The 25556-nt window shown below is 41.8% G+C and overlaps 1 protein-coding gene across 1 annotated transcript; it reads left to right on the top strand.

Moving 5' to 3' along the window:
- Window positions 1-18502: 18502 nt before the first annotated feature.
- Window positions 18503-18754, top strand: LOC105979176 (small nuclear ribonucleoprotein F-like). The gene has a single exon (XM_013006236.1). The coding sequence runs from the start codon at window positions 18503-18505 to the stop codon at window positions 18752-18754; it is 252 nt and encodes an 83-aa protein (XP_012861690.1).
- The last annotated feature ends 6802 nt before the right edge of the window (window positions 18755-25556 follow it).

Below are 25556 nucleotides of genomic sequence, written 5' to 3'. Positions count from 1 at the left end.
GGGGTAGGGGAGGAAACATTTAGGAACTAGAGGAAAGTTGTATTTTCTAAAAGCATATTTTAAAGTATCTGGGTGGAGTTGATGTCCCGCCATTAGTTTACTAGCCACTAATTGTCAAACCTGTTCATGCTCTGGTGGTTCAGTTCCTCCTTGTCTGGGCTTCATAGGTCAGCACGAGGCTGTCCTAGGATACCTATTGGAGAGAAGATTCTCATGTACATGGGAGTTGGGTGCTCACTCAGAGAGTAGTGGGTTGGGAGGGGTACAGTCAGTTGAGGCCCAAATAGCAGTACAAAAGAATCCACCCACAGGGATAGAATAGAGACCACAGCTGATGATTCAAAGGCAGCCCTCGTTTTATATTCAAAAAGCTGCTTGACATTTAAAGACTCCACATTTGTAGGCCAAGGAACTCTGAAACCATATGATTTTAATATAGTGAGTTTTAAAATGATAAACATCAGTAGATGTATATGTCAGGGGACCATAAAATAGAAATGACACAGGACCTTTTATTCAAAAAGCAGAGAATGATCAAAGCAGGGTGGCAGAGAATGGCATGACAGCTCCCCTAGTAATGTCTGTGAACATCCCTACCTCACTGAGAATCTTGCAGGAGGCTGAACTTAGGCTCAGAGAAAAGATGGGGCAGGGAGTGTGGGGGTGTGGATGGGAAATTAAAGACCATGTTATATTGTCTTATAATTTGAAAACCAATACTGCTTTCCAAGGCTGGTATGAAAACTCGCCTTCTCTTTTGGTTACTCCAGTCACAGAGGAGAGTTTCCTTGCCAATGAGAATATTCTTGAGGTGTTGTCTACTTCTCGCACGATGGTAGTCGTAGTCCCATGCTTCCCTCCCATTATGTACAAATTAGTTTCTGGCATTGTAATAAATTCTGGGAAAACTGATAAAGCCACAAACATTCGGCCTCCCCCCCTTTTGTTTTGTTTAGGGATTTTATTTTTAGTTATTTATTTTTCCTTTGGGAACGACAAGGAAGTAAAAAAACAGTTTCCAGTAATCAGTGATTTATAGAGTACATGTCTGTTCTCTGCAGTTGCTCAGCGTTTTCTGTTGTGTGTCCTCCCACTTGCTTAAGGTCACTGGATCTGATAGGAACTGTAATGAAGCTAATCAAAAGATCTAGCTTGATGGGAAAATGCATGAATAGAATGTCTCTTTCTTTCGTCAATAAATGCCAACTTTATAATGAATATTTCTTGAAACATATCAAAACTAGAAAGCAGAGGAAATAGACTGGGTATCATATATAAAGGCATGCAACTGACAGACTCAACTCTAAAGTTTACTTTCAGACTTTTATGAGAAAAACTTGCTTAGGAAATTCTGAATGTTGTACTATAGTAGTTCCTCGCATGTCATAAAAGGCTAATTAGTTAAATTAATATTCATTAGCTTTGTTTGCCCAGAAGTCACTTGTTTCTGCTAGTAGTAACATCTGGATAAACCTCTGAGATAGGAGCCATCCCCACTGTAAGTTCATATGATTTGGGTGTGACTGAATCCACATGCAGGGCTCCCAAGGTGAGCACACAGCCCAGGGCTGTTCACTCCATACATTCCTTCTTTATGACTCAAGAACTGGTAGAGGGAGGACCAAGTGATCAAAGACAGTGTATTTAGATGACAATCCTGGGCTCTTTTTGCAAAAGAAGCTCTCTTTTTGTTGGAGTTTCTGAAGAGAGTTCTAAGCCCAGTGCTGATGTTCATCTGCCTGCCCTGTGGAAAGAGCCCACTTGCGTGAAGCTAGTAGATAAGGGATGCAGAGCCAGGAGATGGAGACAGACTCACTTGCTGAAAGCCAACCTGACGTACCACACAACGTTACCTGTTACAGTCCGTTTGAATTGGGCTTTTCTCACTTGCAACCAACAGTCTAGGCTTAACACTTTAAAAAAGAGCAATGGAAACCGGAAGCGCAGGGAGGAAGTGGGACATGTGATGGTCCATTGAGGGGATTGCAGTGGATGAGTTGAAACAAATGTGTATGGATTGCGGAATGTGAAACCGATGATGCGATCTGGAAACCTTCACCTAACTCATAACAAAAAGTAAAACGGGAAAAATCTTATGTGATGAAGGATTCTGTCATCAAAAATGTCTGGCAAGCCCTGGGCAGCTGTGTGACTTTGAGTTCTCCCAGAAATAGGCCTAAGGTAGGACCCGGGGGCATGCAGAATATTTGGGAGGGAACACCGATGGGAAGTGGTGAAGTAAGACAGGGAAGAGAAGGCATTCAGTAAGGGATGTATTATCAAGGCAGCCACCCCTGTGGGGGACTAAGGTGCCATTTCAAGGACGAACTCTGAGAGAGAGTGTAAAACACTTACGTCCGAGTCATCCTAGCTGAGTGGCGAGTGACTTGGGATATGTCTACCTCAACTCCCTTAATGATCAGCTGGGGACTGCCCTCGGAGGGTGCTCACTCTCTAGTCCTTCACGCTCGCTCCGCAGGCAGCAGAGCAGCTTCTAAGGCTTCTGAGAGCCTTCACATTAAGGGGCACGTATGCTAGTTGGCAGAGGGCACCAGAACGTAAGGGCTTAAAAGGCAAAGATTTCTTTCTTTAAAAAAAAAATCATTTTATTAGGGGCTCATACAGCTCATACAATCCGTACATACATCAATTGTGTAAAGCACATTTGTACACGCGTTGCCCTCACCGTTCTCAAAACATTTCCTCTCCACCTAAGCTCATTGCATCAGCTCCTCGTTTTTTGCCCTTCCCTCCCGGCTCCCCCCTCCCTCATGAACCCCTGATCATTTACATATTATTATTTTGTCATATCTTGCCCTGTCTGACATCTCCCTTCACCCACTCTTCGTTGCCCATCCCCCAGGGAGAAGGTCACATGCAGATCTTTACAATCTGCACCAGTGTACATCCTCTGGTTTAGCTGGATTTGTAAGGTAGAATTGGGATCATGAAAGTGGGCGTGAGGGGGGAAGGAAGCATTTAAGAACTAGAGGAAAGTTGTATGTTTCATCAATGCTACATTGCACCCTGACTGTGTGCCAATTCATCTTGTTGAGGGGTTTTTTCTTTTTCCTGCCCCTCCACTTTACCCAGCATGATATCCTGAAGGGTCTGACCACAACTCAGTTATCAGTATGTTATACTATGTTGGCTTGTCTGTTGCTATGATGCTGGGAGCTTTGTCACCAGCATTTCAAATCCAGCCAGGTCATCCTTGTTGGACGGTTTTTAATGAAGCTTTTAGACAAAATAGAAATAAAGCCTATTGATGTACTTCCAAAAATTAGCCAATGAAAACCTTATGAATGAAAACAATATTCTATTCAATGTAGTTCTGAAAGATGAGTCCGCTAAATTATAAGGCATTTAAAATACATACTGGCTGTAACAAGAATTCCCGCACACCCAGATGGTGATGATGGCACAGGACCAGCAGCCCTCGGATCTGTGGTCCATGGGCAGCAGTGAGCAGAGCTGCCTCAAGCACAACTCATAACTAACGAACATGGACATCATGACATACTTCAGATTTAACTGTTTTTGTTTGGTCCATTTTCTTAAAATTAAATCCTATGGGTGCTTTCCCCACCAGACACTAGTGTGATATAATATGCAGAGCACTCAATTAGATGGGGAGTCGGGAGAACAATATTTGAATCCTGCTTCTAAAATTTCTTGAGGGAAATTGATGAAATCTAACTTTTCTTAGCATCAGTTTTTTTTTATGTACAAAAGGAGTAAGTAGGATCTACTCCACCTGCCTCTTAGAGTAGGTGATCTAACCGAGATACTATAAGTATAGTTTTCTAATGGCAGTGTTCAATAGAAATATAATGTGACTTCATGCATTCATATGATTTTCTTTATGTGAAATAGAGAAAGAAGTTGTTTTTACCTTGTTGTATTATTTTTGACTAGCAAACGAAATAAAATATGTAAAGATTTCTAGAGAAGGTTCTGGAACATAAATCTAGAAGTGACAAGGATAAAAGAGCTTATGAAGTAAAAAGACCCCTTCATTTTGAAATCAAAAGTGTTTTTCCTTGTAACATTTTTCACAAGGCAAAATTTGCCTTAACTTTCATTGTTGAGTGGAGTTCCTCATTCACAAAAACCATAGTTTCCTGTTTAATCAGTCCTGATTGTACCGGGAAGTTGAAGGGAACTGGTCAGGAGAGTGTGCCTAAATGGGGACAGGCTGAGAGTGGAATCAATTCCATCAGAGATTTCAAAGTGTGGCCCACGGTCTGGCCTCATCTATTATTCATGCTGTAATATGACAGCATCCATACTTTAGTTTCTGACATAAATTAATAATTTGATATTGAATGAATAATTATCATGTTGAATACAAACCAGACATCACCTCATTGGTGTCTCATTGAAAGCGGTCAACCACCACCTCTTGGCCCACCCCCTCTGCTCTGTGAGGGTTTCTGAGGATGAAGTGCATGGATTTGGACCATCGGTGGCCAAAGTAATCTGGACCAAAGTACCTTTGCAGACCCGTAGATTAGTCCTCCTTTGCCTTTAGTTTTCTGTGAAACAGCAAATCAAAATAGAAATATTGTGAGTACACTTTAAGCAAAGCTATTTAGAGAGTAGAGACTTGGTTTCTCTAGAGCCCTAAATTTCCTGTATTTATCTATTGTTCTCAGACTTTATACATACATGGATATATTTTGGGGGAGTGGAGCCTAAAATTCCCTAAGGAGGAAATGTGGTTTGGGGAAAGTATATGCTGTTGTTGTTGCCATTGACTTGATTCTGATCCACAGCCACCCATGTAACAATGTAGAACTGGCCTACATAGAGTTTTCTTGACTGTAATCTTTATAGAAGTAGATTGCAAGGCCTTTCTTCTACAAAGGTAATGAGTTTGAACAACCAACATTTCTGTTAGTAGCAAGTACTTAATAGTTGCACACCAGGCATCCTTGGACGATGTATACAGTTTCTCAAATTGAATATCTTTTTTATTGCCAGAAGGATCCATTCTAAACAGCATATCCACTTTTTAAAGCCTTTATTATAACAAGGGTCAAAATTTTACAAGCCAAAGTCCACAGAGGAAACTTCACAAAGACTTGGATCAGGTGATGTCTGCTGTGGTTCAGTGTGAGGTCAAGGCTTCTGAGGAGTGAGTCCACAACGGTCAGCTGTCCTGGTTTTAGGATGGGCCAGAGACTTACTCACTGTCTCTGGCCGTGTTGCCTTGCACACAGCCAAACCGCATTTCCCAGCTTCTTCCGAAGTGAGGTTGTCATGTAACTAAGTGTAGGCCAATCGGATGTGGGTGGAATAACTGTCTGCTACTTTTAGGTCTGAAACCCTAATGGCACGGTGGCTAAGCATTTAGTAGTTAACTTAAAGGTTGGCCTTTTGAATCTGTCATATGGGAAAAAAGATGTAGCAAACCTATGGGCAGTTCTGCTGTGTCCTATAGGCTCACAATGAATTAGCATTGACTAATAGTAGTGGACTGTGTCCAATTTCCCAATGTGCAATATTGGCACAGGTTTACTTCTGCTACTTACTAGTCTGTATTAAACTATTTAATTAGGTTATCTGCTAGTGAGTTTCTTAGCATGGCTTCTTATTCCTCTTTGTGTGTGTGTGTTCTGAACATATACTTTTATTTTATTTTAATTTTTACATATCATTTTATTGGGGGCTCTTACAGCTCTTAAAACAATCATACATCAATTGTATCAAGCACATTTGTACATTTGTTGCCATCATCATTTAAAAAACATTTTCTTTTTACTTGAGCCCTTGGTATCAGCTCCTCCTTTTCCTCTCCGCCCCCCTCCTACCCTTATGAACTCCTGAGAAATTATAAATTATTATTATTTTCATATGTTACATGATCCAATGTCTCCTTCACTCATATTTGTGTTGTTTGTCCCCTGGAGTGGGAGGGGGGCGGCGGATGTTATATGTTGATCATTGTGATCAGTTCCCCCCGTCTCCCCGTTCCCCCCCCCCCCACCTTACCCCTACCCTCATGGTATCACTACTCCCATTGTTGTTCCTAAGGAGTTTCTGTGTCCTGGATTATGTGTGTCAAGAGCTCTTATCTGTACCAGTGTACCTGCTCCATTTTAGCGGGATTTGTAAGGTAGAACTGGGATCATGATAGTGGGGTGAGGAAGCATTACAGAACTAGAGGAATGTTGTGTGTTTCCTGGCATGGCTTCTAAACCTCACTTGACTCCACCCGTTTCTGAATTATTGGCTCAGAGCTGAAGCCCAGGGAAGTTGGGTTTCTACAGGAAGCAGATGGCAGAGCACCAAATGGAAGGAGCCTGGATTTCTGAGTCACCAGCTGACCAGAGCTGATTGAGTTTAACATGAAGCACGTCTTTACTGCTGTAAACCTCTGAATTTTGGGCACTTGTTACCATGGTCAATCTGCTGGCCAATTTTATGCAGGGAAAGGAGTTCATCACTAGGTTGAGCACCGTTTTCCTTCCTAAAGGGAAAAGACTAGGGGCTCCGCTTATCAGTGTGCACCAGGACTGATACAATCTAGGCTAGTGGGCAAATTCAGGTGAGAGCAGGAATGTTCTGGAGAAGACTGCAAATCGGTGAGTTGCTTTTCAGATACTGGTCAGATGAACCCAGGAGAGGACTGGTCCCACAAGTGAGTGAATTCCAGTGGGTTTTTAGGAGGATTTCCCTAGGTCCCTTCACAAATCTCTCACATAGTACTTATTATTAGAATCTTCAACTGTGGTTGGTAGGTGCCGCTGAGTCAGTGCTAAACTACAGCAACCCTGTGCGCAATAGACAGAAACAATGACTAGTCCTGCCCCATCCTCCCAACTGTCCCTATGATACAGCCAATTGTTACAGTTACGAAGTCAGTCCATCTCATTGCGGGCCTTCCTTTTGTTTGTGTTTTTGCTGCCACTCTGTATCACCAAGACTGGTGTCCTTCTACAGGGACTGATCTCTCCCGATGGCATATCCAAAGTATGTAAGAGAAAGTCTCACCATCCTTGCCTCTAAGGACCACTCTCGCCCTACTTCTTCCAAGAGAGATTCATTTGTCCTTTTGGCACTCCACTTTCAATATTCTTCATCAACATCACAATTCAAATGCACATATTCTTCTTAAGTCTTCCTTATCCAACTTTCACATGCATACCAGAGGCAAGTGGAAATGCCATGTCTTAGGTCAGACACACCTTAGAAACCTCCCCACTTTTTAACACTCTACAGAGGTCATGTGCAGCAGATTTGCTCATTGCAACACGTCTTTTGAACTCTTGACTGCTGCTGCCATCAGCATTGACTGTGGACCAAGCAAGACAAAACCCTTGGCAACTTCAATCTTTTCTCTATTTATCCTGATGTCACCTATTGGACCAGTTGTGAAGACGTGGTCTTCCTGACATCGAGTGGTGATCCATACTCAAGGCTGCAATCCTTGACCTTCATCAGCAAGGACTTCCACTCCTCCTCCTTTTCAGCAAGCAAGGTTGTATCATCTGCATATCATGGGTTGTTAATAAGCCTTCCTTCAGTCTTTAAAAAAAAAAATCATTTTATTAGGGGCTCATACAACTCTTATCACAATCCATACATACATCAATTGTGTAAAGTGCATTTGTACATTCACTGCCCTCATCATTCTCAAAACATTTGCTCTCCACTTAAACCCCCGGCATTAGGTCCTCATTTTTCCCCTCTCTCCCCGCTACCCCCTCCCTCATGAGCCCTTGATAGTTTATAAATTGTTATTTTGTCATATCGTCTTCCTTCGGTCTTAATGCCACATTTTCTTCATATAATCCAGCTTCTATGATGCTTTGCTCAGTATACAGATTGAATAATTATGATGAGAAGATGCAATCTTGACTCACACCATTTCCTGACTTTAAACCACGCAGCCAGCATGCCATTGTTTTGTTCCCAAGACTGACGATCCATGTACAAGATCCTCATGAGTGCAATTAAGTGTTCGGGAATTCGCATTCTTTGTGAGGTTACCTATGTTTGTTTTGATCCACACAGTTGAATGCCTTGGCATAGTCAATAAAACATAAGTAAACATTTTTCTGGTATTCTTTGCTTTTAGCCAAGATCTATCTGATATGAGCAATGATATCCCTAGTTCCATGTCCTCTTCTGAATCTGGCTTGAACCTCTGACCTGTCAATGTATTGCTACAACTATTGTTGGATTTCTTTAGCAAAATTTTACTTGCACATAATAGCAATGATATTGTTCTATAATTTGAACATTCTGCTGGGTCACCTTTCTTTGGAATGAGTACAAAAATGGAGCTCTTCAAGTAAATTGACCAAGGAGCTCTCTTCCAGACTTCCTGGTGTAGATGAGTGAGTGCTTCCAGGGCTTCAGCTTGTTGAAGCATTTAAATTGGTATCCCATCAATTCCGGGAACATTGTTTTGGCTAATCCATTCAGTACAGCTTGACTTCTTCCTTCAGTACCATCGGTGTTTGCTACTTCCTGAAACAGTGGAATGCTGACTAGCTCTATGTGTTCACTGACTGTGTGCTTTTCCATCTTCTTCTCATGCTCCTGCATCACTCAATATTTTGCTTCTAGAATCTTTCAGTCTTTCAACTTGAGGCTTGATTTTTTTTCTTGAGTTCTTTTAGTTTAAGATATGCTGAACACGTTTTTCCTTTTTGGTTTTCTACATCTAAATCTTTGCCACATTCCGTTATAATATTTGACTTTGTCTTCTTGAGCTGCTCTTTGAAGTTTTCTGTTCAGCTCTTTGACTTCATCATTTCTTCCATTTGCCTCAGTTACTGTACAATTAAAAGCAAGTGTCAGGGTCTCTTCTATCATCCACTTTGATCTTTTCTTTCCTGTATTTTAATGACCTTTTTCTGTCTTCATGAATGGTGTTCTTGATGTCCTCCCATAGCTCATCGGATCTTCTTTCACAGGGGTTCATTGTAGCAAATATTTTTCTTGAGATGCTCTTTTGGCTCTTGTGGATTTGTTTTAATTTTCTCAGCTTTAACCTGAAGTTACATATGAGTCTGTTCCAGTCTGCCCTGGCCTGGCTTTATCTGCTGATATTAAGTTTCTCCACTGTCTCTTTTCAGTAACTGCCATAAAGTCAATGCTGACTCATAGTGACCCTGTAGGAAAGGGTAGTGTCCAAGACCGTAACTCTTAAGGGAGTTGTGTTAATCCAGGTTGACTAGAGAAACAAAGCCAGAGACACTCATATGTGTGTAGAAAGAGCTTTATATAAAAGAGCAATTGTATATTGAGAAAACATCCCAGCCCAGTCCAGATCGAGCCCATAAGTCTGATATTAGCCCATATGTCTGATACTAGTCTATACATTCCTTTTTCAGACTCAGGCAACACATTCAAGGATGCTGAATGCAGAAAGATCACAGGCCAGTGGGTAGGTCTTGTGGATCCAGTGGCAGTGGAAGCATCTCAACACTGGCACCTACATGTGTCTCCTGCAGCTCTCTGAGTGTTTCAAGATCAGGAAAGGGAGAGAAGAGAGAATGGGTCCAGCCTGCAGTGAGATATTTATCTCCATTGTGCCTCAAAATAAGGTCATCAAGCTGCAACTTGATTGATGCAGACCCCACCTCTTTGCTCAATTTGACATGAAATTATGCAATTGCCACTGGAGTGGAAGGCTGTATGATTTCCCCGCTGATTGACCGGTGGTTTGGAACTGATAACCTTGTAATTGGCAGACCAACCAGTAACCCCTAAGCCCCCAGGGCTCCTTAATAGTCTTGACTCACAGGTGTACTCAGTTTGATTTCCATGTATTAAATCTTGAGGAGACCATGTATATAGTCACCATTTGTGTTGTTAAAAAAGGTATTTGCTATGGACAAGTCTTTGGTCTTGCAGCATTCTACCATGCCATCTATAGGTTAGTTTCTATCATCAAGATGGCATTTTCCAACTACTATTCCTTCCTCTTTGTTTCCAACTCTTCCATTTCAATGGCAAATAGTCATCGATACATCTTGATTGCATGTTTGATCAATTTCAGACTGAAGATGTTTGTAGAATTGTTTAATTTCCTCATTCCTATCTTTAGTGATTGATGCATAAATCTGAATAATTGTTGTACTGATTCGATTTCCTTAAAAGAGGATAACTATAATCCTATCACATACAGCTTTGTACTTAACAATAGATCTTGAAATGTCTGTTTTGACAATGAATGTTATGCTATTCCTCTTGATCATGCCATTCCTGGCACCATAAACTGTAGAGTTTTCTAATTCAAAATGACCAATGCCGGTCCATTGCAGCCCACCAGTGCTGAAAATACCCATCTTTATGCATTCCAATGTACTTTTGATGGTTTCCAATTTTCCTAGATTAACACTTCATACATTCCAAGCTCTGATTATTAGTGGATTTTTGCAGCTTTTTCTTCCCATTTTGATTTGTGCTTCATCAGCAAATAATGATCCCAAAGATTTTACTTGCACAGCCTTTACTCCATTCCTGTCTCCACGGTCAACTCCACTTTGAGAAAGCAGCTCTTCCTCTGTTACATTTTGAGTTTCTTCCAACGTGGGGGCCCATCCTCCAGCATTACATCTGATACAGTTCTGTTTCCATTCATTCGGCCTTCAAAATCTGATAATGATCCCATTCTATACATAAGGTTTTCAGTGACGACTTCCTCTGATGTGGGCAGCCTGTTCCTTCTTTGCATTATGTTCATAGTCTAGACCAGCACTTCTCAATCTGTGGGTCATGACTCCTTTGAGGGTCGAAGCGACCCTTTCACAGGGGTCGCCTGATTCATAACAGTGGCAAAATGACAGGTATGAAGTGGCAATGAAAATAATGTTATGGTTGGGGGGTCACCACAACACGAGGAGCTGTATGAAAGGGTCGCAGCATGAGGAAGGGGGCGACCCACTGGTCTAGACACTCTGCTGGAACCTGTGCACTTTGGGCGACCCTCCTGGTGTTGGAAATATTAGCAAAACAGCGCCCAGCAGCCCAGCAAGCCACATGTCACCACAGCACGGAAAACTGACAGACAATGGTAGACTCTTCAACTAGAGGGCTAGACACCTGTCGCAGGAGGCTCCTGTAATATGCAGACCTATTATCTGGGAGAGGTACCAAATTTATACCCGTTACCAGCATCTAAAGCCTCTGATTCCAATCACAGGACAGAGGACATGATGTTAAAGGATGATCTATAGGCCAGATGCCATTTTGATCGGGGCAACAAGAGTGCTCAGGGTGGGAATACTTAACATGAAAGGAAGATGGTTGGGAGACCACAATTGTGCTGCTCTGGAATAGTTGAGCGAGTTGCTTAAAGAGGAAGGGGGCTTGGCAAATAGGGTTGGTTGGGAATGCGAAAGAGAAGGAGGTGGGCAGGCACAACTAGCCTCCTTCATAAATTTTGGCTTGGTTTAAAAAATAGTTCAGAACACTTGTCACAAACGATCTTTTGAGCTTTATTGCAGAACAGGGGTAAAGGACTAGCCGTTCTCTCACTTACGAATGGCAAACTCTCTTCTTTATTTATTTTTCTTTGCAGATGGAGAAAGTAAGGTATATCGTTCTCTCCTCTAAACTCATCAGTGCCTTTCCTGATATTCAGTAAAGCAGCTGGATTCTCTCTCCTTAAGTATCTCTGAAGGAACTCAGAGATATTGAAAACCTTGCTTTGGTTAAGAGGCCTAGAACTAACTGATGTTGACACTGGCTAATTTCAACTCAGTCCAATAAATGGGGGATTAGAAAAAGGAATCATCATGTACAAAAATATTTCCAAAAATCCCATCTGTGTTATAGTAAAATATTCCTCCTTGCCATTCTCTCTTTCATTTGACTCCTTCCACTTTTGGTAGCTCTCAAAGTGCAAACATCAAGCTTGCTTTGCTGGAAAGCCTTTCCCTCAGTGAAAGACGAGGAAGAGGAGGTGCAGAGAGGAGGGCACAGAACACTACATTAATACAGGGCTACCGACTGCAGGAGCCTGTGCCAGGGAGTGATCTGTTGAATGGGTCCAACGGTAATGTGTACAGCTGTGTCTTACTCATCTGATGATCAAAACTTCTATGTCTATATTACCCTCTTCCGAGGACCCACAACCACGTTTCTGAGGTGCCTACAGACTGTGAGATCCTTGAAAGCAGCGGTCTCTTCAACGATCCCATAGTATTGACACAGAGCACTCACATATGAATGCTTATTTATTACGTCCATTTGTTTTTCTTCTTCACCATCAGAAAGCCAAGCAACTGTCAAGGACCAATTCCTTATAAGCACCTAGTTCTCTGAAATGCAGCTTCCATGAAAGGGAGGGTTGAGGTCGATTACAATATGTTCCGCCTGACTTGATTTTTACTGGGCATGCCAACCAATTTCCATTAGCTGCACTCTGATTTTTTTCTAAAGGCCTTTGGCACAGGTGAGTGCTTATTTTTTTCTGGCTAATGTATCAGTGTATTTTGTGTTTGTCACAGAAAAGACCCCACCCTAATCTTGAGGGTACATTGAGCCATTCCATTGTTTGGAACTCTCTTAAATGTTCTTGGAATATTCCAAGCCTCTTGCCCTCAACTTCTAACATGAGTTTGTCTCCATTTTCTTCTGGGTAGAACTTTCTCTAGTATATGTTTCTTGAGGCAGGCTCAAGAAGTAAATAGACAGGATATTTCCAATGGTAAGTAAAAGAAATAATGAGGAATGGGGTAAGAAATTTACCCAATTTTGTTGTCTCAAGTGCTAGGATGATTGGAGGAAGAGCAGTACTCCGCTAAGTGGGTCACTAGGTCATGTTCCTCTTTCTGCCCCGCCACCCTCACGCTGAGGCCCTTTCATGGTCACAAGAAGGCTTCAGCCACGCTAGTCCTCCTCACTTCCTCACCAGCCATTCGGAGACAGAAGAATGGGCTTCCTTTCTTCTGATACATTTCTTTTTAGAAGCAAGTAAGCCTTTCCCAGAAATCCCTCTTAATAGCTCTCCTTACATCTTACCGATTTAAAATGGGTCATATGTTCATCTTTAAACCAATCACAGACAAGAGAACAGGAATCGCCAAGATTAGCTTAGGGTGACCAAATTTACCCTTGGGGATGGGGAGGAATACAGCCTCTAATGAAGCACAGATTTAGAGCCGTTATCATCCAGGAAGAAGGGGTAAAAGGTTATCACAAGAAGCAAAAATCCAAAGCCACTGCCATTCAATCTATTCTGACTCATAGTGACCCTGTACAAGGTTTCTGAAACTGTAAATCTTTATAAGAGCAGATACCTCATTGTTCTCCTGATAGGAAGCAAAGGGGACGTGATTGTACACTTACTGGGAGAACTTTGACTTCAGGAATGGACATGGTCATCAATGAGTCTGAAGGTCTCTTGGGGGCTCCCAGTGGACCATGTACTATACCATGAGGCTCTAGCTTCTGTCCCTTAGACCCAATGACACTGTGCACACTTGTTTGGGGAGTGACTTATCTCACTAATGGAAAGTAGCTCCCATAGTGGGCACTTACAGGATTTAAAAAATAAAAGATCTTTACTAAAAAAACCAAAATAGAAACAGAAGTAGGAAGTGAAACATTCTTGCTGCTTTCCCCCATTCCAATCCCACTTTGCAGAGGAGCCATTGATAATGTTTTCCCTTCTAGACTTCTCTTTGGAATGGCAGGTTTCAAAACCAACCAACCAACCAACCAACCAACCAACCAACCAACCAACCAACCAACAAACAAACAAGATAACTGTCAAGTCAGTTCCAATTCATGGCGAGCCCATGTGTGTCAGAGTGGAATTGTGTTCCACAAGGTTTCCAATGGCTGTGACCTTTCAGAAATAGATTGTCAGGCCTTTCTTCCCCAGCACATCTGGATAGACCTGAATTACCAATGTTTTGGTTAGTAGCTAAGTGCTTAACTGTTTGTGGCACTTAGGCTCAGGATATACTTAGGAGAAGAGGTGACATTGTTGCAAGTAAAGATAGAGCCTGTACCCTTATGAGGGACCTTGCTCTGGATCCCACAATTCTTGGCTGCGCAAACCACCTCGGGCCAACCTGGTCCTTGGTCATGCCCAGAAGTGGACCAGTGGGTGTCTCTCCAGGACACAAAATGGCAGATATTTAACTCCAAATCATCAGACAATGATGGATTTCTCCAAGATATTGCACCTACTCTTTTATAAAACATATTAGTGTTGTTATAAATCAATGAACATGGTTCATAATAGCAATAATGCCCTTGAAATCTGTGAATCCTGCCATCAAGAACGGGCATGGCAGAGCGTGTGCTGCCCTTGGCTTCACCTTGGGCTATTAACTAACAAATCAGTTATTAGCTGGTGGTAATGACCAATTTTCAAGAGATGATTGCTTAAATATTGCCCACCTTGAAAAGAGAATTGTTACTCAACCGAGAACTGAACTCTTATTTTCGACTCAGTAGAGCTAATGATTTTATCTCCCTCTACAGTGGCCCCCTCCCACTTGCCCCACCCCCACCCCCATCTTCGCTCCCTCTTGCTCTAAGGTGAGTGGAGATCACATGGTTACATAACGGCTTCTCCCACGGCCTCAGTGACTCAAGTCCAGGAAAAGTTTCATGTTTCATATTTATTCAGTGGTGGATGAAGACAGATGGTAATGAAATCAGTCTTGCTGAAAGTGACCACAATGATAATAGATTCTTTATGATGTCCAGGAATTCTGGACTTTTAGTCTCTGCTTAAATGCACGTTGGCGCCAACTCTGTCGTCTTGAGCTTTAGTATTCTTGTCATCCTCCTGACCTCTCCTTAGACCAGAGCAGGCAGGCCAGGCTGTGCTAAAGGCACCAATCTGTCTTTCTCCTCATGTAAGTGCTTTAAACACCTAGCGCCACCAGTGACTCACCAGCAGAGAGTTTTTTAGAACACAGGAAGACTAGAAGATGAAATAAGAGTCCCCTTAGTGCTGGTGGACAGGCAGGCTAATGTTTTTGTGGGCTGTCCATTGCTGGTAACTAGTTCTTGCGACCCACCGAAGCTAACCAGCAGGGCCCCACTCTGGTTGAGGATTTCAGAATGCCTTCTCTCAAGCATTACTTTGTTAGCCTGCAATGGAACTGGGGGAAAGGGGAGGGTTGTGGGGGAGGAAGGGGAGATGTAAAATGAAGCCAAGTTGGCAAGAATCATGCTTCTGCCACACGAGTAAGCTCTGAGAGCTGATTGCACTGGAGATAGCAATACCCTGCGTCAGGGCGAGCTTTTTAAAGCAACCCAGCAGCCCTTTTTAGTAGTAAGAGGTAAATCATCCTGACGTTCCTTGGTATCCAAAACATTAATCACATTGAATTCTTTTGTTATTCTGGGGTCTGGATCAAGTGTAATTCTATAGGAATTCTACTGTAATCTAATATTAATTAATCTCTGCTTTAGATAGCATGGTGCCCAAATCGCTTCTCTGCATTTGTTTGCTTGTACACATATTATTAGCTTTGTTAGGACTTAACTCTCAGCGGGGAACTGCTCCTCTCCCCTCTTTGACTCATTTTTTCATCTCCCTCTTAGGAATTGTCGTTTTCCTTGAGAACAAAGACCTTGTTCCCCCAGGACATTTGAATGGTGAGAGGCAAGGATGATGAAAGGGCAATATCAGTGAGGAGTTGGGATCAAACTCCAGCTCTGTCACTTACTCGCTGGGTCTCTTAGCCAAAGTTGTCTAATATCAGGTTCTTCATCTGTGAAACAGACCCCCGAATGGCTCCTACAACCCGGGGCTGCAGTGAAGATGAAACAAGTGACCACGCGTTACACGTTTAACAACACAGTGCTTGGCACATATATTTGCTATTGCCATTTCACTACGAAGAGGAAAACAAACCTGACATTAAGAGATTAAGCCTGGTCTCCCATAGAAGAGACATGAGCTCAATCTTTGAGGCTCCATCACATGAGACAGGGATCAGTAGCTAGAATGTGGGGACTGGGGATGGGCAGATGTCTGCCTTAATGTAGTCATCAAGGCTGTGTTATTATTTTTTTTTTTTCAAGGCTGTGTTATTAAGAGCTCTCCATCAACAATGACATGGGGAGGGAGGGAGATCTCTGCTGTCAGAGGGTCAGACCAGCAATGGGTGGCCCTCAGTCAGTGACACTACAGGAAAAGGGGACTGGGGTAGATCATGTGGCATATCTCTTCCAATGTGAAGATTTGGGGTGTTTGCTGCAGAAGCCATGTGTTATGGGCACAAGGAAGGAACTGTCTGCTTCTTGGTTCTTCCCAGAATATGCCTAAAGCAACAATGGGGGGTCAGAATGAGATTCTTGGCTTTCTAGTGGTAAATACGGATGTTACACCAGCTGCCGACGGATTCTGAAACCTCCTGTTTCTAAGATGCACAGAGAAAGGAAGAAAACAAACAAATTCTGAAACAAAACCATAAAAATACACATTACACATTTATCTGGCCCATCATGTCTAAATAACTCCCTTTAGATTTCAAAAAAGGTACTCTGTCCACTTTCCTGGCTGGCTCCCTGCATCCTACCACCAAAGAGAAATACTAGCTCTCCATTTTGACCTGGTATAAAAAGCAGTATATTTTTTATGACCTGGTAGCGGTCACATTTCTACACCATAAAATATTAAAGCCAGCATGACAGTGTCTTTAAGATCTTGGAGGCAGGTGCTATCACAATGTGCCCCTTTATTATTTATTTATTTGGGTCTTTCTGTATAGGGAGGCTTAAATGCTTTCCAGGCCAAATAATTAAATCCCATTACGGAAGGTGGGGGGTTGCTGGCAATATGTGCTATTAGGCTCTTGAGTTCCCAGGGGATCTCCCAAGAGGAAAATGAGAAATCTGTCTTATGTTTATATACAAGGGGGCTTCAAAAAAGTTTGTGAGAAAACCGGAGCTAAAAGGTAATAGAATTTGTCCACAGACTTTTTGAAGTCCCCTCACATAAGATGTGCAGGATGACTAATATTGGGCCCACAGGCATGACGCGACAGAGGAAACCAGCCGGGAGAGCAGGTGGAAGCCCACTTCCCAGACGGCAGCTTCCCAGAGCATGAGTCTGCACACTGCAGCCCACAGGTCCGATTCTGCCTGCCTGATTTTGTTATGGCTTGTGAGCCAAGCATGGTTTAAAAATATTTTTAAGTGGTTGGGGCAACCAAAAGAATAATAATAAATTATGACAGGAGAGACTGAACTGAAATGAAAATTTCATTTTCCACAAAAAGCTTTTATTGGAGCAAGGCCCTACACATATGTTCATGCATTGCTTTTGGTCTGCTACCAGTTGAATGTGTACGATGGAGACCATATCCATATAAAGCCAAAACTATTTACAAAGTTAATCACAATGTCTACTAACTCAGTCACTAAGATTATATTGGTAAACTGATGAGAATTAAGCCCTTGATTACTTTGTGACCTTGGGCCAAGCATGCAACCTCTCTGTGCCTAGGTTTCCCATCCCTAAAGAAGCATAGAAGTAGCAGCTACATCACAGTTTGTTGTGAGACTTTGATAAGAATGGAAGTACAGGTGTATGTTGTTTTCTGTACTTTGCAGATAGTTTTTAAAAAAAAAACAAATTGAAGGGTTGTGACAACTGTGAGCTGAATAAGGGTAGCAGAGCCAGATTTCAAACAGGATGTGTTCATTTCATGTCTCTCTGCCACATTTTGGTGATTCTCACAATATTTCAGAAATTTTCATATTACCACTGCACAGGTAGTAGTCTACAGTGTATAAGCTGTATAAATATAACTTTTATTTTGTCCTTTTAAAGGTTTATTAAAGTTTAATGGAACAATTGGTTTCTCCTCCCCCCTAAATATAACTTTTATATGCACTGGGACACCAAAAAAAGGCATTTGACTTGTACTATTAGCTTGATGCAAGAGTCTGGAGCTGAACCTGAAATATTTCAGATGTATGTCTTGTGGATCCAGTGGTAGAAGCATCTCAGTGCTGGCATGGGTCTCGACATGGTTCCTCCAGCTCCAGGGCTCTGGCTGCCATCAGCATGGCTCCATGTGGCTTGTCAATAGGGTGGTGAAGCAGAGAGAGTGTGTGTCCTGTCTCAAGGGAGGTAGACAGGAGTTCCCAGAATGCTCAGGAGAAGGCCAGGCCAACAGAGAAGCATAATTAGCTATGACCTGATTGGTAGGCTAGCCTCCACCCCTTCTCTCAAGTGGACAGGAGATTATTTAACTGTCACAGTAGCTAAAGCAAGTGGAAGAAACGATGAGATCACAGAGCTGACCTTGAGAAGGCAAACATACAATTACTATAATGAAGTGCGCAAAGATACAGATTTAGAAAATCAAAATGGAAGAATATGCTCAGCATATCTTAAATTGAAAGAACTGGAAAAAAATTTAAGCTTTTTTTTTGGTGGACATTTCTCTTGAAGCACCCCAATTTGGGAGCCTAGAGCCACTGTTTCTGTCACAGGGATGGACAGCAACTGGGGGTGGAGGGTTGGCGAGGAGCCTGCACCAACTTGTCCGTGGTCTCAATGAGTTTACCCGTCAATCCCAAACCTTTTCTGAATGGATTAAAAGGAAAGCCAGTGATGGTGAAACTGAAGCGGGGAATGGAGTACAAAGGCTACCTGCTCTCTGGCGATGGCTATAGGAACAAGCAGCTTGTGAATACAGAGGAATACATAGGTGGGGTACTGTCTGGACGTCTGGCTGAAGTTTCAATAAGGTATAATGACGTCCTTTATATCAGAGGTTTGGAAGAAGATGGAGAAATTAGAGAATAACATCTTTTGTGGGTTTTTAAGAACACGCATATTTCTAGGCAATAAATACTTACCTTAAAAAAGAAGAAAAAATTCAAGCAGCAAGTTGCAATATTGAAAGATTCTATGGGCAAAATATTGAGTGATGCAAGAAGCATCAAAAAATGATGTAAAGGGGATGAGTAAGAAAAACATGGGTGAAGGAAGACAGCGGTCAGTGTAAAATATGAAAATAATAATAATTTATCATTTTTCAAGAGGTCAAGAGGGTGGGAGATGGGGAAGGAGGGGAAAAAAGAGCAGCTGATACCAAGGGTTCTAATAGAAAGTAAATGTTTAGAAACTGATGATGGCAACATATGTACAGATATGCTTGATACAATTGACATATAGAAGAGCTATGAGATACAGTAAGAGCTGAAAGAGCTCCCAATAAAACGATTTAAACATAAATAAATAACTTTTAAAATGACACAAATACGACAGTCACTGTACCCAAAAGCACTAGTTGGGAGTCCACCATTACAAGAGGTAGCATATGAGCAAGAAGCAATGGTGCTGAAGGAAGAAGTTCAAACTGCACTGAACTTCTTCCTGATAGATGGAGAAAAGCTTAAAATGGTGAAGGATTTTATCTTGCTTGGATCCATCACCAATGCTCATGGAAGCAGCAGTAAGGGGTCAAAAGGCGAGTTGCACAGGGTAAATCTGCTGCACAAAACCTCTTTAGAGTTTTGGGAAGCAAAGATGTGACTGAGTACTAAGGTGCACCTGCCCCGAACCCTGATAGTTTCCATTGACTTATATGCATGTGAAAGTTGGACATTGAATAAGGAAAACCATAGAAGAATTGATGCATTAGAATTGTGGGTTAGAGAAGAATATTGAAAGTACCATGGACTGCTAAAAGGACAAACCAATCTGCCTTGGAAGAAGTATTGCTATAGAGCTCCTTAGAAGAAAGAATGGCAAGACTTTGTCTTACCTACTTTGGACATGTTGCCAGGGGAGACCAGTACCTGGAGAAGGAGATGCTTGGTAGAGGGACAGCGAAAGAGAGGAAATCCCTTGATAAGATGGATTGACAACAACGGCTGTGTGGGTGGCTGCAACAATGGGTCCAGGCATAGGGACCACTGTGAGGATGTGCAGGACTGGGCAGTGTTCCCTTCTGCTCTGCATGGCTTCATTATGGGTCAGAACAAAATCTATGGCACCCAACAACAACGTTAAAGTCACTATGAGCCAGAATAGATTTGATGTCAATGCGCTATTCCCAGATACTATGGTAGATTCTGAGGATAAACTTGGGAGCAAAAGAGACATGCTTCTGCTCTCAAGGAAAAACAAAATTGATCCCCATATTTTCAATTTAAGCAGAGTGGATGATAATCAAGGGCATTGTTGAAAGGTAGTGGCTATAAGGTTTCATCGGAGGGGATGTGACCTGGAGCATGAATGTTATTATTATTTTAATTTTAAATAAATAAATTGCAGCATGCATATTATGGTTGAGTCACAGCCTAAGAAGAGTCGTTAAACTTTTAACTCAATGGAGGGAGGGACAGCAAAGAACATTTTTAGAGGGGATAATATGAACACTGGCAAGGAAGAGTCTACTTAGACTTTGGGACAAGGTAGTCTAGCAGAATGTGATGAAAAAGAAATGAATCAGAGAAAAAAATTACATAGTATAGGAAAAATTAACTCTGACTTTAACTCAAAACAGCATTATTACTTCCTCATCATGTTTCCACCTAATAATGCTGACACAATTTCCCTCATGGATCCCTTAAAACCATTTTTTTCTCTAGAGCCATACAGCTATGGAATTCCATTTGAGATCTTCAACATCAGCTTCAAATTACCACTCGAGTAGGGTGAAGATAGAGTTTAAGAGCACCTTTCATTTGAGAAACAGCTTACAATTATTTTTGTGAGGGTTTTCAATTAAGCAGATTGAACAGTATTATTATCCCCATTTTGGATGATGTATCAAAAGTGAAGTGACAATTTTTTGTTGTTATTGGGTTTTTTCTGTTGTTGTTGCTTTGGGGTTTTGTTTTCTTTTCTTTTGTTGTTTTGTTTTGCTCTGTCTTGTTTTAGTGCTTATTGAAGTACTGTCTCTGCATGTCTATCTAGATAAGCTAGGAGGGATAAACAATCTAGAGGAGAAAACAACAGGACCGACAGTTCTGGGGGGACACGGGAGAGGGGAGGCGGAGGAAAGGAAGTGGGTGTTAACAAACCCAGGGACAAGGGAGCAGCAAGTGATCTATTGTGAGGAGGACATAGGGTGCCTGGTAGGGCTTGATCAAGGGCAATGTAACTGAGAGGAATTACTGAAACCTGAATGAAGGCTGAACATGATAGTGCGACAAGAGGAAAGTAAAAGAAAATACAGGAAAGAACCAGGAGGCAAATGGGCATTTATAGAGGTCTAAATACATGCATGGACATATGTAAATATATTTATATAGGAAAAAAAATATATATATATTTATATAGGAAAATAGATCTATGTACATATATTTATATGTTAAGTATTAAGGTAGCAAAGGGACATTGGACCTCTACACAAGGCATCCCTCAATGCAAGAAAACTTTGTTCTAATAACCTGGCCTACTGTGATGTTCAGCTTCCCGATGTGATTACTGAAGACAAAATGGGTGCATAAGCAAATGTGAAGAAAGCTGATGGTGCCCAGCTATCAAAAGATATCGCATCTGGGGTATTAATGGCTTGAAGATAAACAAGCAACAATCTAGCCTAGAAGCAACAAAGTCCACATGGTAGAAGCACACCAGCCTGTGTGATCAAGAGGTGTCAATAGGATCAGGTGTCAGCCATCAAAGACCCCAAACAAAAAATCATATCAATGTGAATGAGGGGGAGTGTGGAGTGGAGACCCAAAGGCCATCTGTAGATAATTGGACATCCCTTTACAGAAGGGTCACAAGGAAGAAATGAGCAAGTCAGGGTGCAGTGTAGCACAGATGAAACATACGATTGTCCTCCAGTTATTTAATGCTTCCTACCCCCCACTGTCATGACTCCAATTCTACCTTAAAAATCTGGCTAGACCAGAGCATGTACATGGGTACAGATAAGAGCTGGAAACACAGGGAATCCAGAACAGATAACCCCTTCAGGACCAATAATGAGAGTAGGGATACCAGGAGGGGAAGGGGAAGAAGGGAGGAGAAAGGGGGAACTGATCACACGGATCTACATAGAGCCAGGGGGATAGACAACAGAAAAGTGGGTGAAGGGAGGCATTGGTCAGTGTAAGAGATGATGAAATAATAATAATTTACAAATTATCAAGGGTTTATGAGGAAAGGAGGTTGGAGGGAGCGGAAAAAATTGAGCAGCTGATACCAAGGGCTCAAGTAGACAGAAAGTGTTTTGAAAATGATGATGGCAACAAATGTACAAATGTGCTTGAAACAATGGATGGATGGATTATGATAAGAGCTGTACAAGCCCCCAATAAAGTGATTTTTTAAAAAAGCGAACCGACAAAAGATGAAAGTATCACACTTGAAGTATACCATGAGAAGGATGAGCAACAAAGTTGATTTAGATATGAGATAATAATTAAGACAGCTAAGATTTAGCTCCTGGTTTGAAAGCTGTGAGACTAGAACACGTTATTAAACCTGGCTGAGTCTCAGTTGTCTTATCTGAAAAATGAAGATTAAATACTTATCAAGGTCACTGTGAAAATAAAATCAAAATGTTATTGTTGTTGTTAAGTGCCATCGTGTCAGTTCTGACTCATAGTCCCTATGTACAACAGAATGAACCACTGCCCGATCTTGGGCCAGTCTCACAATTGTCCTAAGGTTTGTGCCCATCGATGCAGCCACTACAAAGCATCATGTCCTCCAGGACTGTACTCTCCTGATAACGTGTCCAAAGTACTTGAGAAGAAGTCTCACCATCCTTGGTTCTAAGGAGTATTCTGGGTGCACTTCATCCAAGATAGATTTGTTTGTTCTTTTGGCCACTCATGTTACTTTCAATAGTCTTCACCAGCATTGTAATTCAAATGCATCAATTCTTCTGTTTTCCTTACTCAATGTCCAACTTTCACATGCATGGGAGGTGACCGAAAATACCATGGCTTGGGTCAGGTTCAGCTTAGTCCTCAAAGGAACATCCTTGTTTTTTCACATCCTAAAGAGGTCTTGCAATACTTTGTTCATCTCTTGACTGTTGCTGCCTTAAGTATTGATTGTGAACCCAAGCAAGACAAAATCCTCGACAACTTTGATCTTTTCTTCACTTATCGTGATGTTACTTATTGGTCTAGTTGTGAGGATTTGGGGCTTCTTTACAGTAAATTGTAATCCATACAGAAGGCTGCAATTTTTGATCTTCATAAGCACGGGCTTTAAGTCTTCCTTGCTTTCAGCAAGTGTGCTTGTGTCACCTGTACATCTCAGGTCATTAATAAGTCTTCCTCCAATCCTGGTGCCATACTCTTCTTCATATCAACCAGCTTCTCACATGGTTTGCTCAGTATAAAGACTGAATAGTTTGCTCAGTATAAAGACTGAATAGGTATGGTAAGAGGATACAACCCTGATGCACACTTTCTCGATTTAAGCCAGGCAGTATTGTAGTACTGTGGTTGAGGTAGTTAGTTTATTGTGCCAACCTGGTCGATAAACACATGTGGGGTTAATTGAAGGGCAGGGGGATAAATGTCTCAGTGAGCCTCGCCTTTCTAGTTCTTGGGTCTCTTGCTTTCTGATGGTCGGACCAGGGTGCAGCTGCCTTAGCCAGTTCACTGCTTCAGCTGGCAAGGCTCACTTCCTGCAAGACATCCCCAAGGTAAGGAGAAGCCGCATGGACCTACCCCAATGCAGCCCTGGGTGCTGGAGCAGCCATGTGGAGACCCCTGCCAGCACTGAGATGATTACACACTCACTGATTTGGCTTTCCTCCTGCAGTCAGGATCATAGTGTGTGTTTTGTATGAGGGAGGAGGACTTTGTGGATTGGTGTGGGACATCTGGGTTAATGTTGGACTCGTGGGTTTGGGCAGCCCTGGGTTGGGATGTTTTCTTGATGCACAGTTAACCTTTATATAAAACTCTCTCTTACATATAGGAGTTTCTGTGGATTTGTTTCTCTAAAGTACCCAGAATAACACAGTGGTGGTTTGTGTGGTCCTCTAATCTTGGAGGTAATGTCACTGGTATAAAAATAAAAATAGTATTTGTAAATTGCCTATGGAAGTGCTCGGACTAGATCAAGTGCTTGATACTTTAGCTATAAATAGTACACTGGATTTCTCGGCTGGCTTTTGGGCATGCTGAGGCTTCCCTACTTTATGTATTTTTGTGTTTATGTCATTCTTGAGTGCATGTACTTCTGAGCTGTGAACTGAACCGAACACTAGAGGAAGAAGGGCCTTTGATTTCCCAGCGTTATTGTCCAAAGACATTAGCTGTTTGGTCAAAAGAGAATTCTGGGGTCAAATAAACAGGATTCATTCAATAATTGAATTGATTTTTGTAAGGCAGAATTTTAATATGGCATATACCTTTGATATCCTAATGTAAATGTGGATTTTGCAAAGAAGGACCTGCAGTGTTCTCTCAACTTGCTGTCTTTTACATGATTACCTATTGATATCCCTTGAAGCCCCAGTGTTCCTTGCATTACTATCATCTTGGAAGTTCTAATTTTGTCAACTCATTTTTGTTTTCCAAAGTGGAAGATGAGCTGAAGGGAGTGAAAGTGACAAAGTCAGAGGACGTTCCAAGGTGGCCAGGACTAGAATTTCATCTTAATCCAGTGTCCTTCCCACGACTCTTTATTTTGTTCGTCCCTTCCCTGGATAATTAGCTACTTTCATAAATGTATAGAGCAAATGTGAGAGTCATCTCTCCACACTCTTCCTCCTGCCTCCTTATTGCATCCTTCCCGTCAGCAGGGTATCCCCTGACCGCCTATTGCCTTAGCGAGTGCCACATCTCTGTCCTTGAGTGTAAACACACATTTAGTAGAAGTAAAATCGAGAGATTTGTTAAAAGTCCAGAGGCAGTCTGGCCTTGGAAGACATCCAAATTCACAGTATTGATGACTCTCCAGTAGACAGCGAAGAAGCGGACAGTCTTGTCCAGTTAGAGCCGGAACTGAGGGTTATGTGATCATAATTGACTGAAAGACAACCCTGGAGTCCATTTAGACTCGTAAGCCCAGACCAAACTCTCTGCCATTAAGCTGATTCTAGCTAACGTGTTCAGAGAGCAGGCATTACGACTATGCAACACGTTTGTCAGCTGTCCAACATTTTGTGTTTTTCTTAGTTACTTTGTTATATTTTCCAGTCACAACATAAGAGGTAAGCGAAAACTAGTAGGAGGAAAGTGCTGGCAAGTTTCAGGTAAAAAAGAATAAGTGTAGTTTTATAAATACATTAAAATAAAACAAGTGTTTAAATAAAAGCAATTAGTGTTTTAATTATCCTATCCATATTCCTGAGTCCTCACTTCAAATTATAAATTTAAGAAAGTTTGTAAATGTGATGTGGCCCGCGTGAATCTTGCCTGTGGCACTAAATGGCCCGCGTTTTCATGGAGTTTGGCCCCATGGCTTAGAGGAGCCCCTGTTAGGAAAGGCAACCTTAAAGTTCAACATGGATTCTAGACACATACCAAAACTTTAAGATTCATTAAAGCTCTTTCCCACCCCCAGGCTGTACTATTGACATATACCAAGTACCTCCAATTTTAGACTTTCATGCATCTCCAATTTAGAAATGTTGAGACAGTTTATTGTGCCAGCCTGGCTGATAAACGCAGGT

Source organism: Echinops telfairi, unplaced genomic scaffold (assembly GCF_000313985.2).
Source record: "Echinops telfairi isolate 266 unplaced genomic scaffold, ASM31398v2 ScPeMD7_7469;HRSCAF=8507_0, whole genome shotgun sequence".
Classification (NCBI taxonomy): domain Eukaryota; kingdom Metazoa; phylum Chordata; class Mammalia; order Afrosoricida; family Tenrecidae; genus Echinops; species Echinops telfairi.
The sequence above is the reverse complement of the archived record's forward strand: the minus strand, read 5'-3'. Positions and strand labels throughout refer to the sequence as shown.

Bases quoted from the DNA above. Each gene is read 5' to 3' on its own strand.
- LOC105979176 (XM_013006236.1), top strand. From the start codon at position 18,503: ATGAGTTTACCCGTCAATCCCAAACCTTTTCTGAATGGATTAAAAGGA.